The 19,277-nt window shown below is 35.1% G+C and overlaps 1 protein-coding gene and 1 long non-coding RNA gene across 2 annotated transcripts; both read right to left on the bottom strand.

The window, feature by feature from the left end:
• Positions 1 to 3,534: 3,534 nt before the first annotated feature.
• Positions 3,535 to 4,636, bottom strand: LOC137746245 (uncharacterized). Its single transcript, XR_011069793.1, has 3 exons — positions 4,376 to 4,636; positions 3,804 to 3,863; positions 3,535 to 3,603 (listed from the first exon to the last, which is right to left on the bottom strand). It is a non-coding gene; the product is annotated as an uncharacterized lncRNA (long non-coding RNA).
• Positions 4,637 to 9,537: 4,901 nt separating this feature from the next.
• LOC137744062 (EG45-like domain containing protein 2) lies at positions 9,538 to 10,719 on the bottom strand. The gene is made up of 3 exons (XM_068483922.1): positions 10,410 to 10,719; positions 10,037 to 10,319; positions 9,538 to 9,945 (listed from the first exon to the last, which is right to left on the bottom strand). Exons 1-3 carry the CDS (start codon positions 10,501 to 10,503, stop codon positions 9,939 to 9,941), a joined length of 384 nt encoding a protein of 127 aa, XP_068340023.1. The 5' UTR covers positions 10,504 to 10,719; the 3' UTR covers positions 9,538 to 9,938.
• Positions 10,720 to 19,277: the final 8,558 nt, after the last annotated feature.

Genomic DNA, 19,277 nt, shown 5'->3' with positions numbered 1-19,277 from the left:
TTAACTAATTACAAGCTTTGAGAATTCAACGTGGCCAATCATGTTCATTAAAAATAAAAGGCAGTTGAAATGTTCCAAAGAACCTTGAAAATAAGTCATGTGCCTTGAACATGTCTTATTTTGGATAAAAAAACTTAACGGAGTTAGGGTGAGATGACAAATTAATTATTTTCAAAATTTGATATAATAAATTGCTTAAAATTTAAGTTTATATCTCTACTAATTAATAAAACACTCATTGTGACACACCCCGACCCGGAATGTCCACTAGGACCTCAAATCGAGCTGTGTTGGACCCATCCTGAGAGTTCTCGTGTGAGTTCCTAGAAACAAAACCATGAGAGCGTGGTCGGGGCCCAAAGCGGACAATATCATGCTACGGTGGTGGAGTGGGCCCGGGAAGTGATCCCCCAAGCCGGGATGTGACACATTGTCCACCAAAACACTATAAAATTACAAGTTTAACCCTCTAATTAAAACAGAACATGAATAATAAATATGGGCATAAATGTAATTTCACACAACCAAATTTTGCTGTTTTTTTTTTTTCAAAGCCTCACCCACATATAATCCTAACGTATCTTTAATTAAATTAATAAATAAATAAATAAACTTCCCACTCTCTTCCACTCTCCTTCTATTTCAAAAACAAAAATAAATAAAAAATTCACACACACTTTGTGTGTGCCCACGTGCTAGTAACAAATTAAAAAAAAGGAGTATAAGGTCATATGACAATTCAAAAAAAAAAAAATTCCAAAATAATATTTAGTAACAACATTAGACATGAGAAAGCCAATAAGAGTGCACAAAGCACATGTCAAGTGGAAACTGGTTAGTGTATCTTTTTATAGTTGTTGTTTTCAAGTTTTATTTATTTATTTGTAGTTTGTTACGGAGTCATTTGTCACTCTTACCAAAAAAAAAAAAAGTGAAATGTAGAAATTAGATTACCAAACTTACCATTTTGCTTTCTAATGTCAAACAAAAGTGAAGTTCATTTCCTCTAATTTTTTCGGGTGAATAAATTTAACTTGTAGCTTCAATCATATAAGAAGTAAATAAAAAACATGATTGATTCCTAATATTAAAGATATTTTTTCCTAACCGAAATGTTTTTCTTCTTTTTCGTAGGCAAATTTGCTTTTACCGATTTTTCCAACTTCCCATTGGGCATTTTATATGGCCCAAACAGTGGTTCGTTTTAACGGTTTAAGGTCCAACAGCGACTCCGTCGCAAGACCCACGGGCAGGAACCGTACGCGTAGCAAATCCAACAAGTTCCAACTAGGCCTGGGCAAAAATACCGAGAAACGAACCGACTCTCACGGTCTCACCTCCACCACAACGATCGTGACTACGTCTTTCTCTCAGTCTCTTGAATTTGTTTGCATTTTATAAAATTAGGGTTTGAATTTCTAGATTCAAATTGGGATTGGGATTGGAATTGGGGGGTTCTCTGAAATTGGATTTTGTAGTATTGTAATTGTAATCCCCAATTCCTTCCGTTGTTTTAACACTGATGTAGTTAATCTCGCCATATTGGATGATGCTATCGATTCTGTGTTCTGCATTTCATTAATGTTTATGTTTTAAGATCAAGTAAAGAACTTTGCATGTGCTACAGTAAGAATTGAAGGTTAAGCTCTAATTAAGGCTTACATGTTCACCCGAACCTTAAACTAAGAATGAAATCATCAATACTCAATTTTACATGACAAATTTTGATTCATCCAAGTAAACATAGATTCATGGATTAGAAGTTGACTGCTTGTTGAATGCACTGAAATGAGTTTCAGAGCTGATTGATTATAAAATTTGATCCCCTTATCGTCTTAATGCTTTCGTAGTTTTCAAGTTTTAGAGTGTACACCAAGAAAAGAAGATTAATGGTTGTTAAGGTTAACTAAAGCTTAAAAATGTCAGAGTTTGATACCATATTGCTTATACATACGTGATTTATGGAATAAAATGGTAAGTTAGTATGTGATTAATTTTTGACTCGGAAACATTAGGCCAGGAACTTGATGTTATGAAGCAAACACTGGAACCATTAGATTCTACCCTCCCTAGATCAGTCCTGGCCCCTGAAGCTACTGTGGTCAATATGGAAGACATGCCACCATTGCCACCTTTACCATCAATGCAATGGAGGATGGAAATACAACATGCTTCCCTTTTTTCACAGAGAGAATTGGTTGGAGTTGGTCTGGATTCTTTGCTGCCAATACAGCCATCGGAATCAGTTGAGAAAGCTCAATTTGATATGCCAGCACCACAGGACCTAGTAGATTTACCAGGAGAGTTACAAGAAGGATTCAGTTGACTAAGACTACTCAACTTCCAAATCCAGTTGGTTATTTCACCATGAATCAGGTTTGCTGAAGGGTCCAAAGTGCTTAATTTTGCTTGATTTCTCAAGAAATCAGGAAATGTTCTCAACTTTCCAGAAGACAATTTCAATGTCGTAAGTTGAGGGAAGGAAGAATAAGAGGAACTAGTACCAGCATAAGTAATCAACAAGCTATTGTATGACAAATCAAGACTCGAAATTCACAAACCCAGGACCCCTCTGTTTTCAAATTAATTGTACAAAAGCTATAAATTTGAGACTTAAGACATGTGTAGACACCAAACTTACAACCAACAGTGAAGAGAAAGAATGGAACTCAATGAAATAAGCTTATAAGTTACAACACTCTAACCTAGAGCATGAACAGTACAGCCAAAAGGAAAGATGAAAAAACTAACTCAAAAGGATAAGCAACAGCTAGTTATCAATGCAATTGAAAACTATTGTGTGGAAGGAAAACCGAAGCATAAAGGAGTGCCATCTCACCATGAAAACATGTGGGTTTCCAAGACCGCCACAAACAAGGAATTAATATAAGCTGTTGGGTATGTGGGAAGTCATTCTAGAAAAACCACTTCAATTTTAATAGATTTCAGTACCAACAAGGCAACAATAAAGATTAAACATATGAAAAAACATCCTATTTAATACAGTTGAAAGTATTATCGACCATTATTATATAATACAGTTGAAGGATGAGAGCTAAGTTTTAAGATTTAGAAGCGTTGGCCGCCGGAGAGAGTTCTTTGAGAAATATCCTCAGCTGTATGTGATCAGCATAGATCTGGTTCAGCTGATTTCATATCCTGCACTTATCAAACCATCGACATGTATATTAGTGTGTGTATATGTGTGTGTGTGTGTGTGTGTGTGTGTGTGTGTGTGTACATATATTTATACGTATATAGATATAAGGAAACCAACATTAGAAGTATTAAGAGAGTGGAAAATTTAGATAGATATTTACTGCACGTATTCGATGTTGATTCGTGCAGAAGGTGAGTGTGAGATGGCAGCAAAAGCATCGGTTGACATGGCTATGGTAGAAGGGCAAGGAGATTGACGGCAAAGGTCCACCACCTTCACCTCCACAATAGCGCCACCCTTGCAGGGCATATTAGGTCCACTCAGGCACCTAATTTTATAGAGCCTTCCACACGCAGAACCACCGTCCCACAACCCTTCACTCACCGCCACAAAAAGGTACATCGGAGGGAACTGGTCTGGCCTACTCCCAAAGCATCTTGTTGCTGCTCAACAATTACAATAATGGCAGAAGAAAAGCAAATTGTCATTGATATGATCCAATTAATTCTCAATGCCCTATTCAACCTGCAACTAACTAGACATGAATTGCTCACTTAAAACCATTTAAACCCACTAATTGTGATCAAGGCAATCACAACAACACAGTAATCATTGCGTTGAGATGAATAAGTTGTTTACTTACGCATATAAGGAGGACCATAAGAATTTGCTGTGCCGAGATCGCCAGAAACTAGCCTTGATTCTGTGCAAAAAAAGCCTAAAACGATCAACATGAATAAGAGTCCCATGTTAACAGAGCCCGCCCAAGATGTTGTCAAAGGAGCGGCCATCGTTTCAATGGGTCCTTCGATTTTGAGGGTTTTGGGAGCTATGAATGAAAAAAGAGGCGGGGGGGCACGTGGAAAGCTGATTGCTAAGATGGTGGCGTCTCACAAAAAGTTTGACATCAGTCAAAATAATATATTTAATGGCTCGGCTAAATTTAGTAGCTTTGACAATATCAGTCGAATGAAATGACGAGGAGGAGAAAGAAAAGAATTATAGAATATTATGAAAACTTTAAATATAAACTTATGATAAAAATAATATTATTACCCGCCGGAAAACTCATCGGTTTCTGGAATTTTTGGCCGGTTTCTGGGTGAATATCAAATGCTCATAACTCACTCATTTCTCAACTAAATTCAACGATCCATATATGAATATTCATCGATTCAACGACAGGCATCCAAATATGATGGTTAGAGCCCTTACCTTGGCCGTAATCGGAGATAAAATTTCCCGGAAGCTTGATGGTGGTTTTGGTGTAAAATTTTTGCCATTAAAGTGATGGTGGTTTGTGGTTGTTCACGTGGTGGCATTCCCACTATCTAAGATCTCATTTTTCAGCTTGAGGTGGCAGGTACGTGAACAGGTGTCCTTTAGTTCAGACTACAGCACAAACGCAAGAGAGTGGCAGGTATGTGAACAGGTCTCCTTTAGAACTCGGTTTTTATTATTGTGTTAACTTTTATTCTTTCCATCAAAGTTAAGGGAACCGGATCCCCTCCCTCCTGAGATTAGTATATGCTTCATGAGCAAGAGATCCGGATCGTTGAAATTTGATTTAACGGCTACAATTATTATAACTTTTAGAGAGACATTCTGTTTGTAGCCGTTGGATCAAATTTCAACGGTCCGGATCCCTTACTCAGGAAGCTCAGTATACTAAGCTCATAAGAGGATCCGGTTCCAAGTCTAATCTCTTTTCATTAAAATTTAAGTTTTTTTATTAAATAAAATAATTAGGTGTTTTTTTTTTATGATAATAAATTTTTTTATTTTTTTCATTAAAGTTCCCAAATAAAGGAAATATCTTATACATCGGGGACCCTAATTTGAGATAATTATCTGAATAGGTGAAGACAATTCTATTGTTGATTAATTTAGAGTAATTTGTTTACTAGTTAATTAGTTTCCATCAAATCGTGATGGTAGGTATAGATAGCAATTATCTTCCTATTTATTTCTGTCCCAATGCAAGTTGCAAGTTGATATGTATGCCCACTCTTGAAAAGGGAGGAGAAGTGCCTCAAGGTTGTAGTTGCTTTTGATAATTAGAAATTATAGTCAAGTTGATATGTACCTCTTGGTTTTTTAATTTCTACATCTTGAAAAGTAAAAATAATTATTATTAATTATTATTAACATTCTAAAATTCTTATATTACAATTAAAATTTTAAAATGCTAATAATAATAAAAATATAAAAATAAAAATTTTGAAATAATAATAATAATAATAATAATAATAATGACGGAGACCCTCAACAAAGTAATTTAATGGCTCTGACAATGGAATATTCTCCGTCTATCTTTACGGCTATATGCAATAGCTTTGACAATCTACCAGTCAAATGAAATGAGGATGAGGAGAAAGAAAAGAATTATAGAATATTATATGAATTTTGAATATTATGGTATTCAAACGCTCATAACTCACTCATTTCTCAATTAAATTTAACGATCTAACAATTCATATATGAAAATTCATCTATTCAACGAGAGCAATCCAAATATGATGGTTAGAGATCTTACCTTGGCCGTAATCGGAGATAAAATTGCCTGTAAGCGTCGGTCCATTTAAAAGCTTCTAGAACTCAGTGTATCTTTTGCTTTTCACGAATCCCAATGATGAACATGTCCTTATCCTGACCCACCATCTTACCCAACCTTGCGTGGGAGTTGCCAATAAATATTAGGAAAAATTGCACCAACAAAATCTTGTACTCTGGTTAAAATAATTTACATAATTGAACGACAAGACTTCAAAGTTCAAATGATTTCTCTATACTAATGTCAGTATTCTCGCTTTTGATATCTCCATTTCGTTAGTTCTCTAGTTCACTATACTTGAATTGATATTGAATTGTACTAATTATAATTACTAAGAGATGGGATCAACCATTTTAATAAGATACGTACCATTCTTGTTCTTCTCACTATCCTAAAAGTTGGAAACAAATTGAAATACTTTCAATTTTTTCTGTTGAAAATTAGTGAATGATGGAAAATTATTTTAGGATTTGCAGATATCTTGAACAGTGGAAAGGTACGGCGCGCTGATGGGTCGGTTTGGGAAAAAATTACAGAAATCATAATTGCCCTAATATGTATGAACGGTCAAAGATTGCGTGACCTGAAGGCTCTACATGGTTGAATCTGAAAAAGATTCCAATCCTCTCTAGCTAGACAGAAATCGAGAGAGAGAGTGCAATATTATATTTACCAATCTCAACTGCCAATTTTTAACTCGTTGACTGTTTATAGAATACAATACACCCACGCATGTTAGAAAATATTTCTTAAATCATCCGTATCATTGTCACGCATTTTTCAAAATGACCTTTACAGTATACAAAGCACAAAATTGTCAATTCATTTAACCTTTTATGTGTCATAGTCGACTCGACAACTTCAATCGTATTACTTCTTTTTTAGTTTCTTATATTATGAAAGCACTAAAACTAGGTTAGGAACCTATAAATATTTAAAGGGAGATTGAGAAGTGTTGAAGATTAACACCAGCCCAATTGATATTTGAATTCTACTAGCAGCAAGTCTAGAAGACAAAGCTTCTGGAAGACTTGCACTGTGTCCAGGTGCAATGGAACTAGATTTTTCTAGTTTAAATATGCAAGAAGCGGCGGTGCATGCAGAAATATATAAAGCAAAAGTAGTTTCTAGAAAGACTACAAATAGGAAAATATGAGACCAATTTGCAAAGCCATATTTCGGTGGCAATGCTTGATCAGTAGCTAGAAAGTTTTAACAATGCCAAAGTCGGCAAATCTCGCTATAAATATGTAGTGGTGTAATACAATGAAGTAAGAACTAAGAGAGAGCTAAGTAAGAGAGTGAGAAGTAAGAGTAGTTTTGTAGGAGTGTGAGTGGTCTAGAGTTTGTCTTTAGAAAGTGAGTGGATGATATAGTTTTTAAAGAGTGTCCTTGATGGTTTGTGTGTTGTAATTAGGGGTGGGTACTTGGAACCAAAAACCGAAATCGAAACACGAACAAAATCGAATCGCACTGAACGACTTGGTTCTGTGGTTTTGAAACGATTTTGGTTTGAAACCCAACCGCAGTGTAGAAAAACGGTTTGGTTTCGGTTTTGGCTTTTGAAAACCACACCGAAACCAAATCACACCACAAATATTAATTAGTTGTTTGTTACACTTCATACATTTAATTCAATGATGTTAGTTATTCATCTCAAAATGCAATTTCTTCTTCACCAAGGAACTTTATAAATTTGCATGCATCTTTTCCTGGATTTGGAGATTTCCATGACAATGAATCTGAACTGGATGAAGTTTCTCCAGAATCTGCCACAGACTCCCGAATCTGATGATGGTCATAATTCCTCTCTGGATAAACAGACTGATAACACTTTGGCTGTTCGTGATGTCCCTGCAGAATCAAACCCAAGCAAATCAACTACTTGTGACCATTCCAGATCAAAAGTATTTGATGATGGTCATAATTTCTATCTGGATGAACAAACTGAAAGCAGTTTGGCTGTTGGTGATGTGACAATGGCCTCAGCATCTTTAGAAAATACGGAAGTTGTGTCTTCACTTACCTGCTACCTGCCAGAGCCTGAAACTAGTTTGGAGAATTCATTGGAGTTGCAAGCAGATCGAGTTGGTATCAAATAGTTGCCAAGAGATGGAGCAAGGGATCACGCATCAGCCAGAAGCTGACTTAAAGTGTTCTCTGGTGGTTCAATCTGATGAGCTTGATGTGGAAAATTCGGAAGAAGATAAGGCATCATTTTATCAAGTCTTCTATCTGTACAGGCAGGGTCTCAAAACCACATGGATTCGGAGAAATCCAACCAGTTACCATTTATGGATCAAATCAATCAGGAAGTATGCTTGGATGCTTCCCCGGAATGTCATCCTGAATATCTTCCAAGCCATGCTTTAACATCAAAGTTCTTAAAAAAACCATTAGGCCAGAAACTTGATGTTATGTAGCAAACATTGGAACCATTAGATTCTACCCTTCCTATATCAGTCCTGCCCATTGAAGCTACTGTAGTCAATCTGGAAGACATGTCACCATGGCCACCTTTACGACCAATGCAACGGAAGATGGGAATACAACATGCTTCCCTTTTTTCAGAGAGAATTGGTTGGAGTTGGTTAGGATTCTTTGCTGCCAATACAGCCATCGGAATCTGTTGAGAAATTCTCAGTTTGATATGCCAATGCCACAGAGCAAGGTGCTGCCACCCCAGAACCCATTTTTGCCTCTCACGTCTGAAGAAGGCGAGAAGTTCCAACATGTTTCTGGACCTGTAATGGGCAATGTGGTGGATCCTGCCCCGTATTCATTGCGTTTACCAGCCATGGTTAATGATGCTAATCATCAATACAATTCTCCTGGTTTAAGGGGGGCATAATTCTCAAACTCATTTTTATCGTTACCAGAGGTATCTCATGATAGGCCAGGAAGTAATCACTTTGCTTCAGAGGGAGAAAAAGTTCAGACTGGTTCCAATCTATTCACTAGACCGAGCTCTGAATGTACAACTTCTACACATGACCCTGAATCTTCTCATGGATCTATTATCCAGCCTGTGCAGCAGGTAACGCCGGAGACAGGTATCGAGCCCAATGTACTTCAGCATTCACTGAAAAAATCAGAACCAGAACGGGGAGAACTTCTTTTCCACGTCTGTGACAGCACCACCAATGGTTGAGCAGCCTCAGCATAGTATGCCAATATCAGGGGGAGAAACAGCATGGTCATCCCATAATTCTGCTGTAATGTCAGACTGTGAAGTTGGAAGGTGTAATGGAGTTCCAGTTACTAAGATCCCTCTGTCTTTCAGCGCATGCTCTTCCTGAAATTTATGCTCTACAAAATACCTTTCTGACATGTTGACATTTTGCAGTTGAGAAAAGTCACTGAACAAGTTCGGCCTCAGGTCGAACCTAAGGTAGATGAAAGAGATTCGTTGCTGCCAAAGATAAGAACTAAGGTTAGAGCCGTCTATTTTTGTTGTACTTGCTTTTGCACCACTCACTTTCCCCCATTTTGGGCTCTGTATTTTCGAAGTTAAAGACAACCAATTTTTGTTATCTTAATCCTTCAAATTGAAGCCTGCAACGGTGGCAAAATCTTTAACATTGACAAGACCCAGCATTCATGGTCCTGCAACCAACTTGAGGGTTGCTGCTATCTTAGAGAAAGCAAATGCAATTCGCCAGGTTTTTATCGTGCTACAAAACTAGAAGAAGAGGAAGAGCAGAGTAGAATGGTGAGCAGTATTCAGATGATCCGTTGAAGTGATTCGTAAGTCTTTCTTTATTCTTCTGATGTACATGAGATTAGTTGTACATAAGATTTAAGATGTATATGAATCTCACATTAAAAATATGTCAATTTCAGTACCAACAAGGCAGCAATAAAGATTGAAATTACAGTTCACTATTTTATAACGTGGTTAAAAGTATGAGAGCTAAGTTTTAGGATTTAGAAGCGTTGGCTTTTGGATATAGTTCCTTGAAAAAAGTAGAGCAGAATGATGGTGCAGCAACAAAACACATCGAACACGAAGACTTCATAAACACAGACAAAACATCTCATTAATTTTGCCAAGAAAGGACTTAATTGACAAGTACAATCGAGCAGAGGAGGCTTATGACGGTTGTGCCTCCAACTGTGTCATTCAATCCTATCTGCTGGAACTTTTACAATTCATAATACAAAACATTTCAACGCGTCCACCTTTGGTGTATGTGAAGACGTCTTCGACCATGCTGTACAGTCTCACGTCCTGTATATCAAACCATCGGCATGTATATTAGTATATAATGAACTGTAAGAGTACAGGTACAAGGGAGTGCAAAATTTAGATTGATGTTTACTCGACATATTCGATGTTGATTGGTGCAGAAGTAGAGTGTGAAATGGCTGCAAAAGCATCGGTTGACATGGCTATGGCAGAAGGGCAAGGAGATTTCCGGCAAAGGTCCACCACCTTGACCTCGACAGTCTCACCAAACTTGCAGGGCATATTAGGTCCACTCAGGCACTTGATTTTATAGACCCTTCCGCACGCAGAACCACCGTCCCACAACCCTGGACTCACGGCCGCAAAAAGGTAACGCGGAGGGAACTGGTCTGGCCTCCTTCCAAAGCACCTTGTGGCTGCAAAATTACAACATAATGGCATAAGAAAGCCCAAACATACTGGATATATTTATCTTTATTGCGTTGAGGTATATATTGTTTGCTCACGTATATAAGGAGGGCCGTATGAAGTTGCAGTTCCCAGATCCGCAGAAACTAGCCTAGCTAAGCTTAACACCACTGACAGGACTAAGAGCTTCATGCTCACGGACTAAGATCCTCTCCGGATTCTGTACCTTCGGAGCCTAGAGATCAGACAATCCTCCGACGATCAAACAATCCTGGCAGATTTTCGTGGATTTGGGCGCTGCGATGGATTGGGGCTCACCACTGCAATGAAGAAGAGCCCGGCGTCGTGACGTAGGTACAGTCACATAGGAGTAAGCAATTGACACACGTAAGTAATATATTAGATTTAATTGGCGTTGGGTATCCTCTGTCTCTCTCCTTATTGATTCCAAAAGAATGATATCATTCTTGAATTTGACGATTTCTAGTCAAAGGGCTGAAAACCTCTATAACGGCGGTAGTGGATGTACAATTTTCGTAAGAAAAATAAAAATACGACTCTTATTACGTATTTTTCGATCAGTTGTATTATTTTTATAGTAGAGATGAAACTTATATGTGTTGATTGATCGTACGTCTATTAGAAAAATAGTACAAATAATGATACAAATATGTGAGAATTGTATCATTACTCTCAAATAAAAGTTACAATCTTTTGTTATATTTTTCTTTTATGTGCCTAAAATATATATGTTTAACCAAAATATATGTAAGATTACATTCATTGACAATTTCTTCTTCTAGCATTTTTTGAGTCAAAATCATGAAGCACGCGTTTTTGAATTAATTAAATGCTTCTTCTTTTTTTTTTGTCAGAGAATTAATATGGCAAAAGATAAGTATGTTTAATGAAAAAGTCCAGGGAGATGCTGGTCTGTTTTCTGGTTAAATCCGACAGATTCATATAATTTTGAAGATATTGTTTTTATCTTTTTAATTTTGAAGATATTGTTTTTTTCGTCAAACGTTATATTTTATAATAAATTCGTCAAAACAATTGAAGACAAAAAATTTGGTGTAGAACGGATAGCAAATTGATATACTCCACTTGATTGAGCACATATGCGTTTAACTTCTCTAATATTAGATTTTTCCATAACTTCCAAGAAGCAAATTTCTCTGCTCACACCATAGCCAACCTTGATCATCGTAAGCACTTCAATCAATTGAATCAGGGATGTCCCAATGGCTTCTCCTTGTAAATTTTTAGTTCTTTTTTTCAGCCAAAAAAAAAAGAGAAAAGAGAAAGATAGACGGAAAATTTAACATGCCAATTAGTAAGGGAAATTGCATAATATCACTACAATCTTCTATATTTGTGAATATAGACTAAAACTTTTCCTAATTAATGATGTCAAATTTACGTTCTGTGACAGTTTGACACCTGCCTTCGGAAGGTCCACCAAATCCGTCCACTAGCATTTAGTCTGCCCACCTGCAGATGTTTATGACTACGAGGCTGTCCCTGTTGGAGCATGGGCAAGAGATTGCGCTTTAATTTGACTTGAACTTCCGCATAATACTCCACCGACTATTTGCAATGAATTAATACTAAAACAAGAACGTTGGCTTCTTTCCTTCTTCTTGCCATCTCCCATGTCGGCCAATTGCATGTATTGAATTAATTAATCAAAGTTTTGTCTTCATTCTTGGAATGATTTAAAGCATACCACAAAGTAGCATACTAATATCATATTGATTTTTCTTATCAACATTAAGATTTGCTAATTGTAGCATATGAAAATAAGAGTCTTTCTTGTAGAAGATTGTTTTAGGTAACTACTTAAAATGTCAAAAAAACTAGGGTGCTGTCCCTACTGACCAGCCACCGAAATATAATTATTAGATCTACTTACACTTGTCTAAAGTCTAAGAAATTTTATATGCAGACACTAGACACACAAAGGTACACTTGCACAAATTTTTGGGATTTTCAAAGTTGATTTGCTATTTAAATTAAATCGAACAAAAACAAGACATAAACAGATTTTAAGTAATTCACAAATTAAGAAAAACGAGTTAGGGGGATTGTTATCCACCACCAAATAATCATGCAAACATGTTATGTTTCATTCGAATTCCTTTTATTTCCGGATGAAGATGCTCAAGTTGACTCAATGTTAGAACTCAACCTATTACTCTTTCTTATGTAGTATGTTAAGAGAATAGCGTTTTCAACTTAATTTAGTCTCTAACATGCAATCTAGAATGGCGTGTTCATAGATTTAAAAAGTAGAAATCATTAAGAACAAAAGGAGTTTGAGTCATCACAAGGTGTTGTAAGTACTAGCGTTGTCTTACTTATCCTAAAAATTGGTTCACATGTTAATTGCAATTAACAAGTACTACTCTAGAACATATGTAGGTCCCCATTCGATAAGGGCAGGCACATACATATTCATAGTATTAGAATCCTAAATATGCTTACTAAGTATGCATCCATAGAAAACATGTAAAGAATTCATCACTGACATAAGTAGCGAACCAATTTTCATCCATTCATAAAAGCAATTCAACGAAATGTCATAACAAACTTGCAATCATATTTGGAGCTTCAAAACAACCCCTAACTACTAAAAATTTAATTACACATCATAACTGAAAAACAAACTAAAATAAACATTGAAACTTAAAAAAATAATTCATGGAAATGGGATTCGGATGGGATGGGGTTGCTGGGATGATCCCCCCACCCCCGGCCCTCTCTCTTCCCCCCTTGCTCTCTGCCGTATGTTTTTTATGTCCTCTCTCCCTTCTGCCTTTTATTCTGCTCTCTGCTCCCTGTTATATGCAAAGTATATATGACTTTGAGTTAAAAAGTAGTATCGCATGTAAATTTTTTTTATTTTTTATTTTTATACTATTATTAGGAGAAAAGCAAATGGGAGAGTTTGAAACTGTTACAATAATTCAGGGGATGAGGGAGTTTCAAACCCGGGACGCATGGGTAGAAACCCAACAACCAATCCACTAGAATATTGGATTACAAACAATTATTAACATGTATGTTAGTCATATGAATTTGTGTTTGCAACTTTTGGTGTAGGTAGGTATAATATGGGTCAGCTTGCTTGAGTGATCCCCATGATCCTCATCCAAGGTTGCATGCGTGGAATCTGCTTCACCGATTAACTGGGTTATGAAAGAAGAAGAGTCGCTTAACATGAAAAGAAGGCAAGAGGTTCGAACTTTGCCTCCCACGCTTGATTTTCTTACATTCTTTCTATGGTGAGCAAGGACAATAAAATTGAAAAAATCACGGTAAAATCTTCGTTTAGTGTTGGACTTAAATATGCACACCTAAAGCAAACAATAATAACGATCATCAATATGATATTATCAACATTTTGGTATTTGCCCACTAGAAACATAACCTTTACTAAATTTTTGATGGTCTAGGGCAAGAAACTATAATAGGACCCCTTCCGACACGTTATTTCACAAGGATAATAAAATGTTCAAATTTTTTCTTTATATTCATTTTTTGGGCTTAAAACATAATAGTTTGACTAAAATAAATATACAATAATACATTCATTGAAAATTTATTATTCTAGCATTTTTAGAGTCAAAATCATCATGCACACATTTTCAAAATCAAGCCCTTTGAATAATATATCCTTATCAAGGTACAAGATTGCCAGTTCATTTATCCTTTCATGTGTCCATGTGTCCATGTGTCATAGTCGACTCTCAATCATATTGCTTCTTTTTTAGTTTTTTTATATCACGAAAGAAGGGTTCGTTTTGATGTGATACTTAATAAAGTGTTTTTACTAATTAGCATCTTTTGTTTGTACCATTTTCAGCAGCCTTTTTATGAGAAAGCAATTTGTTGTTTGCCACGCAACCAACTAAGTGCTTTTATATCGTATAGAAGCACTAAAAAAAATTGGTGATGACAGTTTTGATGATTTTTTTAATGTGTAATGGCATTTTAGACTTTGCAAATTAAAAAATAGGGATAATTTTGGAATTGAAAAAAAAATCATTAAATGAGCAAAGTGATTTCCTTGTTTTCTTTGTACAACACTTTTAGGAGGAACCTGCTCGGAGGTGCTTCTTATAAAATGTTTGTTAGTGCTTCTACTTCTAACTAAAAGCACTTTTAAAATATTTGTCAAACGACATTTTTTTTAAAACTAAAGTGTTTTTACTCATTAAGAAGCATTTTTGGCTCTTTCAAAAACACAACCAAACTAGCCCTAAAACTAAGTTAGAATCTAGAAATATTTGAAGGGAGATTGAGAAGGAGAGAATGTAAAGAAAAAAAAGGCGGAATATTGTTGTTTGCACGATAGGTTTGGGAAAGAGATAGGCGCAAGATATAATTAATTTTTTCTTCGTTTTGTCAATATATAATTTATTTGAGCTCCAATACATGCTAGAGTTGTATTCTTGGAAGAAACAATATTTTTATATACGCCATTGTTAATATATATATATATATCTATATATATATTACCTAATAATAGTCCAATGCCAAATTATATAGTCGTATGAATTTCATGTCCAACTTGAGATTAGAAATGTAATAATATAACTAATGCTTAACTTTTAATTAAGTTCGCCAAATTTAGTATCATAACTCAATTACTTTTTAAAAGCTTATAGTATAAGTTTATCCAATACTTTTCAATATTACACTTTACGATACCAAATGTCATCCACCCTTAAAAGTATGTAAGTTTTCCTCTACACTTACATATCCACACATCAAACTAGCCGCTCTCTATAAAACTAGAAATCCACAAATTCTAAGATCAAAGACTAAAATCCAACGTTTAATGAAGCATTGAAGAAGACACGCTGTCGTCAATCACTAGCGACGTATGACATCTATCATTGAGGTATGCCTAAAATTCTAAATTTGTAGAAATTTAAGTATCCCTTTATAATTTTTCTGAAAATAATTGAGAAATCTAGTTTATAAAAACTGAAAAATCTTGCCAACATTTATACACACCAAAGTTCTAACTGTAAAAAGATTTTAGAGTTCCAACATTTTTGCCTCTCACGTCTGAAAAACTAGGTTGCTGTCCCTACTGACCAGCCACCGAAATATAATTATTAGATCTACTTACACTTATCTAAAGTCTAAGAAAATTTATATGCAGACACTAGATACACAAAGGTACACTTGCACAAATTTTTAGGATTTTCGAAGTTGACTTACTATTTAAATTAAATCGAACAAAAACAGGACATAAACAGATTTTAAGTAATTCACAAATTAAGAAAAACGAGTTAGGGGGATTGCTATCCACCACCAAATAATCATGCAAACATGTTATGTTTCATTCAAATTCCTTTTATTTCCGGATGAAGATGCTCAAGTTGGCTCGATGTTAGAACTCAACCTATTACTCTTTCTTATATAGTATGTTAAGAGAATGTCGTTTTTTACTTAACTTAGTCCCTAACATGCAATCTAGAATGGCATGTTCATAGATTTAAAAAGTAGAAATCATTAAGAACAAAAGGAGCTTGAGTAATCACAAGGCGTTGTAAGTATTGGCGTTGTTTTACTTATCCTAAAAATTGGTTCACATGTTAATTGCAATTAACAAGTACTACTCTAGAACATACGTAGGTTCCCATTCGATAAGGGCAGATACATACATATTCATAGTATTAGAATCCTCGATATACTTACTAAGTATGCATCCATAGAAAACACGTAAAGAATTCATCATTGACATAAGTAGTGAACCAATTTTCATCCATTCATAAAAGCAATTCAACAAAATGTCATAACAAACTTGCAATCATATTCGGAGCTTCAAAACAACCCCTAACTACTAAAAACTTAATTACACATCATAACTGAAAAACAATCTAAAATAAACATTGAAACTTAAAAGAAAGAATTCATGGAAATGGGATTCGGATGGGATGGGGTTGCTGGGATGATTCCTCCCCCCCCCCCCCCCCCTCCCCCTCCCCCCTTGCTCTCTGCCGTATGTTTTTTCTGTCCTCTCTCCCTTCTGCCTTTTATTCTGCTCTCTGCTCCCTCTATTGCCTTAAACAATTATACTCTTACAACGAGTCAATTCACTCACAACTGAAATCTTAAATATTAGTTGTGCCCAAAATTTTAGTAATTCAAACACAGAATTTTCAACGAATACATCGATAAATTATCAATATCGGTGAAAGTTTAATAAAAATGAAGGGCATCGTGAGAAATAAATGAAATATGTAATCAAACTTTAGAATATGTGTCTTTAGGTAATTATCTATTATTTTGATCAAAGAAATTTGAAGGACTTGATTGCAAAGTGGGTTTGATTATTTAAAGTGAATATAATGCATGCTGACCAACAGAATTACTCTATCCCTAGTGAGTAGGAAATTTAATAAATTAAAGTTATATTGAACTTTATATTTGACTCAATCTTCTCTAATGCACGAAAAAAAATTAAGATCATATGATTTTAAAGTTATATGCAAAGTATATATGACTTTGAGTTAAAAAGTAGTATTGCATGTAAATTTTTTTCCTTTTTTTTATTTTTTTTTATATACTATTATTAGGAGAAAAGTGGAGGGGATAGTTTGAAACTGTTACAATAATTCAGGGGATGAGAGAGTTTCGAACCCGGGATGCATGGGTAAAGACCCAACAACCAATCCACTAGAATATTGGATTACAAACAATTATTAACATGTATGTTGGCCATATGAATTTGTGTTTGCAACTTTTGGTGTAGGTAGGTATAATATGGGTCAGCTTGCTTGAGTGACCGCCATGATCCTCATCCAAGGTTGCATGCGTGAAATCTGCTTCACCGATTAACTGAAAGAAGAAGAGTCGCTTAACATGAAAAGAAGGCAAGAGGTTCGAACTCTGCCTCCCACGCTTGATTTTCTTACGTTCTTTCTGTAGTGAACAAGGACAATAAAATTGAAAAAATCACGGTAAATGCTTCATTTAGTGTTGGACTTAAATATGCACACCCAAAGCAAACAATAATAACGATCATCAATATGATATTATCAACATTTTGGTATTTGCCCACTACAAACATCGCCGTTACTAAATTTTTGGTGGTCTAGAGCAAGAAACTAAAATAGGGCCCCTTGGGACACATTATTTCACAAGGATAATAAAATGTTCAAATTTTTTCTTTATGTTCTTTTTTTGGGCTTAAAACATAATAGTTTGACTAAGATAAATATATAAGAATACATTCATTGAAAATTTATTCTTCTAGCATTTTTAGAGTCAAAAAATCATCATGCACATTTTTCAAAATCAAGCCCTTACAATAATATATCCTTATCAAAGTACACGATTGCCAGTTCATTTAACCTTTCATGTGTCCGTGTGTCCATGTGTCATGGTTGACTCAACAGCTTCAATCATATTACTTCTTTTTTAGTTTTTTATATTACGAAAGAAGGGTTTGTTTTGATGTGATACTTTATTAAGTATCATTAGCGTTTTTCGTTTGTAATACTTTTTAGTAGCGTTTATATGAGAAAGTAGTTTGTTACTTGGCACACAATCAAGTGCTTCTATATTGTATAGAAGCATTAGAAAAAATTGGTGATGACAGTTTTGACGATTTTTTAATGTGTAATGGCATTTTAGACTTTGCAAATTAAAAAATAGGGATAATTTTGGAATTAAAAAAAATTATTAAATGAGCAAAGTGCTTTCCTTGTTTTCTTTGTATAGCACTTTTAGGAGGAACCAGCTCGAAGGTGCTTCTTAGAAAATGTTTGTTAGTGCTTCTATTTCTAACTAAAAACACTTTTAAAATATTTGACAAACGACTATTTATTTAAAAAAAAATTGAAGTGCTTTTACTCATTAAGAAGCGTTTTTTGGCTCTTCCAAAAGAACAACCAAATTAGCCCTAGAACTAGGTTAGAATCTAGAAATATTTGAAGGGAGATTGAGAAGGAGAGAATGGAAAGAAAAAAAAAGGCGGAATATGTATCCTTTTATAATTTTTCTGAAAAGAATTGAGAAATCTGGTTTTTAAAAACTGAAAAATCTTGCCAACATTTATACACACCAAAGTTCTAACTGTAAAAAGATTTTAGAGTTTCAATTTATCCTCTATAGTCCATAATATTTATTTTCTTTGAAAGAAAAAAATATATAAAAAAACATTGGCCAGCATATGAGTGTTAGCTACAAAGCCTACAACATTATGTGAGGACTTGATGATGAACCTAGGCCCATAATCCAGGCCCAAAAATGATTATGCGAAAATGACCTTCAGATCATTCAACATTGCTGACCTTTATGTGGGAGTTGAATTCTTACCTGGGCCAACAAGAGAGGAATACTATCACCACCTCCCTCGAGTGATACCTTACGTTGGCCAAATTTGGCTCGATACAAGTCAAATGAATGATGTGCACTGTCCAATATTGGAGGAGAACAACTATAATCTAAAGTTTATTATTTGAATTAAGAAAATGGAATATTGTTTTTTTTTTTTTTTTTTTAGATTATAGTTGTACTCCTTCAATATGCTGCTTATTCAGCTCTGCACGTGTGGATTTATATACCCTCTCCTATGCTGCTTATTCAGCTCTGCACTTCGATCAATTGAATCAGGAATGTCCTAAAGGTTCTCTTTGTAAACTCTTAGTTATTTTTCAAGGAGAAAAAAAAACAAGAGAGAAAGATAGGCGAAAAACTTTAACACGTTAATTACTAGGGAAAATACTAATTAGTACTGAAAATTGCATAATATCACCATAAACTTCTATGTTTGTGAACATAGACTACAATTTTTCCTAATGAATTATGTGAGATTCATGTTATGTGACAAGTTTTGACACCTGCATTCAACTCTCTCGAATTTCATCCATTTTTTGTACTAAATAACAAAAATGCTACTCTTACCATCATTGTATCATCTCTCTAATAAAGATCTAACCCAC

Source organism: Pyrus communis, chromosome 9 (genome assembly GCF_963583255.1).
Source record: "Pyrus communis chromosome 9, drPyrComm1.1, whole genome shotgun sequence".
Lineage (NCBI taxonomy): Eukaryota > Viridiplantae > Streptophyta > Magnoliopsida > Rosales > Rosaceae > Pyrus > Pyrus communis.
The sequence above is the reverse complement of the archived record's forward strand: the minus strand, read 5'-3'. Positions and strand labels throughout refer to the sequence as shown.

Bases quoted from the DNA above. Each gene is read 5' to 3' on its own strand.
- LOC137744062 (XM_068483922.1), bottom strand. From the start codon at position 10,503: ATGAAGCTCTTAGTCCTGTCAGTGGTGTTAAGCTTAGCTAGGCTAGTT. The intron at 10,320-10,409 runs GTGAGCAAACAA...GTAATTTTGCAG, and splicing joins ATACGGCCCTCCTTATATAC to CCACAAGGTGCTTTGGAAGG.